This window comes from Salvelinus alpinus, chromosome 35 (assembly GCF_045679555.1).
Source record: "Salvelinus alpinus chromosome 35, SLU_Salpinus.1, whole genome shotgun sequence".
Taxonomy (NCBI): domain Eukaryota; kingdom Metazoa; phylum Chordata; class Actinopteri; order Salmoniformes; family Salmonidae; genus Salvelinus; species Salvelinus alpinus.
The window spans coordinates 3,259,139-3,262,557 of NC_092120.1; the positions used below are offsets into that span (position 1 = coordinate 3,259,139).

The following is a 3,419-nucleotide window of genomic DNA, read 5'->3' on the forward strand; positions in this document are numbered from 1 at the left end:
GCTGTTCTGCCTGCGGTTATGGAACCCCTACCTGTCCCAGACCTGCTGTTTTCAACTCTTAATGATCGGCTATGAAAAGCCAACTGAAAATTATTCATGATTATTATTTGACCATGCTTGTCACTTATGAACATTTTGAACATCTTGGCATAGTTCTGTTATAATCTCCACCCGGCACAGCCAGAAGAGGACTGGCCACCCCTCATAGCCTGGTTCCTCTCTAGGTTTCTTCCTAGGTTTTGGCCTTTCTAGGGAGTTTTTCCTAGCCACCGTGCTTCTACACCTGCATTGCTTGCTGTTTGGGGTTTTAGGCTGGGTTTCTGTACAGCACTTCGAGATATTAGCTGATGTACGAAGGGCTATATAAAATAAACTTGATTTGATGTGTTATTAGGTGCTGATGCGCGTTACGAAGGTGACAGGTGTGCGGAATAATAATCAGCAGCCTGGTGACCTAGAGGCTGGAGAGGGAGCACACGTGACAGTCCTGGGGATAATAATCAACTAATCATCAAGCTTTGATTATTTGTACCAGCTCTGTAGTGCTAGGGCAAAAAACTAAACATTGGAAATGCCGGTGTAGCTTAACTTCTTCTAGTGAGAAGTAATTGGTAGCCTGTTCAACTATAGAGTAGCTGTTGGAGGCTATGTTGGACTATCTTTCTGCTTTTTAGATGATGAGTACTGTACATCATGCTGCTACAGTGGAAAATAAATCCAGGCATCCCTACATGAATTGGAATTCTCCCCTGTGCAGTCTAAGCACATGAGAATGAGAAATTCCCTGGCTTTGATCAATGTTGCCCCCTGCATCCCACTGGAACACCAAAACAAATATATTTGCTCTGGGTATAATGAAATAAAACTATAGAGTTCCATGTCATTATTTGACCAAGAGGATTCTACTAAAATAAGAAATGTTACCGGAGAAAATGACACTCTCCCTGTACTGCTGGTATACTGCCAACATGCCATTTCTTTCCTGTAAAATAGATTTAGAAAAAATACATCACAATTGGGGTTTCATCTCCTTTTATTACAAAATAACAAATTCTGGAAAGTATGATACACTGACTGGAACATACATGTAACAACTTTCATTAGACGCTATAGCTGCCATAATTTCAATCAATAAATACATGTAATTTATAAAGCCCAGTAAGACAACTTCAGATGAAAAAAGGTGATTTACACAGTAACCTGGGCTAAATCCCTGAGCAAGTAGCAGTAAGCAAAAACTCGCTACATAGAAGAAACCTTAAGAGGAAGTAGATTCGGAGTAGAGGTACATATGACTCTCTAGTGGTGTGGTGTGCAACTCCCATTGTTTATATTTAGTGAGTGTGTCAACTGTGTTGTTTGACAATACAGTGTGTCAACTCTATCATGTTTAACTTTGTGTATAAAGTATTGTAGTGTAGTTCAGATTTTACAAAATGACTTCCCATGAAAATGGACTTTAGAATAAAAGGCTTTCCTCCCTTTATGTTTTCTCTGTAAACAAGCAATGATAGTTGCTCTGGCATAAAGCCTGTTGAGTGACCATGGACTGAAGGTCATTCTATTCTTGTGTTTTCTTATCCTTTTTGGTCTCCTGCTCAGACCTCTTCCAGGACAACAGGAGCACCAATCCCAGCAGCATTATCAGCAGTGGATACATAAAAAATCTGCTCCTCTTCTCAGCAGGCATCACACAGCACACTGTGGAAGGGAGGAGAGAAGAAAGGAATACTCAACCTCAGTCACTGAAATAAGCAACATTCCCCTCTATATCTGACAAGAGTTTTATCATGAACTGTAACAAAGTATTGTGGTACTTTATGGTCCCGTGTGGCTCAGTTGGTAGAGCATGGCGCTTGCAACGCCAGGGTTGTGGGTTCATTCCCCACGGGGGACCAGGATGAATATGTATGAACTTTCCAATTTGTAAGTCGCTCTGGATAAGAGCGTCTGCTAAATGACTTAAATGTAAATGTAATGTAAAATGTGAAAACCACTCACAGGCTGCTTCAGAGAAGCCCATGGTCAAAGGCCATTGTGCAAGTATGGTATCATCATTCATCACATCCCAATGGACTAGGTACAAACTACACCAGAAGAATGATAATAAGAACACATGTACTGTATGATCAATAATCCAAAATATCCAATCAAAAAATACCCAACTCCAAAAGAACTGTAAACAAATGTTAAAAGTATCTGAAAACATCATTGAGTCAAGGAACAAACTCTGGAACCCTGATATTTTACCTGGTGGTGGGTGGAGTGTGAGAGACTTGGTGAAACTCTGGTCCAGAACCCTCAGTCTCAACTCGGCTGTAACAGTCAGAGTGCTGTTCAACCACAGTGTCACCTCACTCTTCAGCTCATAGTGCCCCCTGCTGTCCAATTCCATAGTGGTGTTACTGTCCATCACACCTTTCCACACTAACTCTGGCTGGGGAAACCCCTGAGAGGCATGGAGGGTGACAATGAAGCCATCACAGGTGGCTTGGGCGGATATCCTGGGCTCATCATAAGGGACTGGTTTGAGATATTAAAAAATATTTTGTAGGGGCAGTTATCATAATTTAAACTATACAATATAGATGCAGCACCAATGGAACTTACCTGCCACTAGAAGTTGTAGCTTTTCCTGGGTGCCTCCCTGTTCATCTGTCACATCACAGGTGTATTGGCCCTGGTCACTCGGCTGCACACCACTTAGTCTAAGTGAGGCATTTCCCACAATGAGCTGGTCTTCAAACAGATGAGTGCGTCCCTTGTAAACAACACTCTGTCTTTCCAGCTGATCTCCCCCATGGTAATAGCTGTGGACCACCTCTGATTCTCCACGCTGCCAGTTGATGACCAGGTTGTTGAGGTTCAGGTTTTTAGACGAAGGGAAAGAGCAATTAAGGGTGAAGTCACTGCCCGGAGCTGCCACTTCTCAGGGTTGTAGACTTGTTGTAGTTACCACTGATGAGATCACTGATATATGGAATAGGTGGAAAGAGAGGTTTGAGAAAGGGAGAGTTATATTGGTAATGTAATGCGCTGTTTGGAGGATTCAGAGTGGAAGGTCAACTATAATGAAAGTTAAGACTAGCTATCTAGCCGACTAAACTCAACTTTACGATGGAGTTGAGCGGCGACTAGTGTGGGCAGACTGGAGCGCCGACGACACATAAAATTGTTTTTTTTTAATAAAAAACGACTGATTTCTGTACCCAAAGAATAGCCCACAATTACACAGACAAATGTTGTGTGTAATTGCAGCATGTTTTTGGGGTTCTGAAATCAGTCTTTTGATAAAAAGGTCATTTTATGTGACATCGGAGCTCCAGTCTGCCCACACTAGTCTCAGCTCAACTCCATCATAAATCGTGGAGTTGAGTTTAATCGACTACATTAAGACCAGCTCTACAAAATGGGTCTTA

The 3,419-nt window shown here is 42.0% G+C and overlaps 1 protein-coding gene across 1 annotated transcript; it reads right to left on the reverse strand.

Moving 5' to 3' along the window:
• Nucleotides 1–1,015: 1,015 nt before the first annotated feature.
• On the reverse strand, nucleotides 1,016–2,929 carry LOC139564325 (V-set domain containing T-cell activation inhibitor 1-like; the record flags this gene model as incomplete). Its single annotated transcript, XM_071383776.1, has 3 exons — nucleotides 1,016–1,701; nucleotides 2,251–2,523; nucleotides 2,611–2,929. Coding segments are annotated over 3 exons (732 nt in total), but the record flags the coding sequence as incomplete, so codon positions are not given.
• Nucleotides 2,930–3,419: the final 490 nt, after the last annotated feature.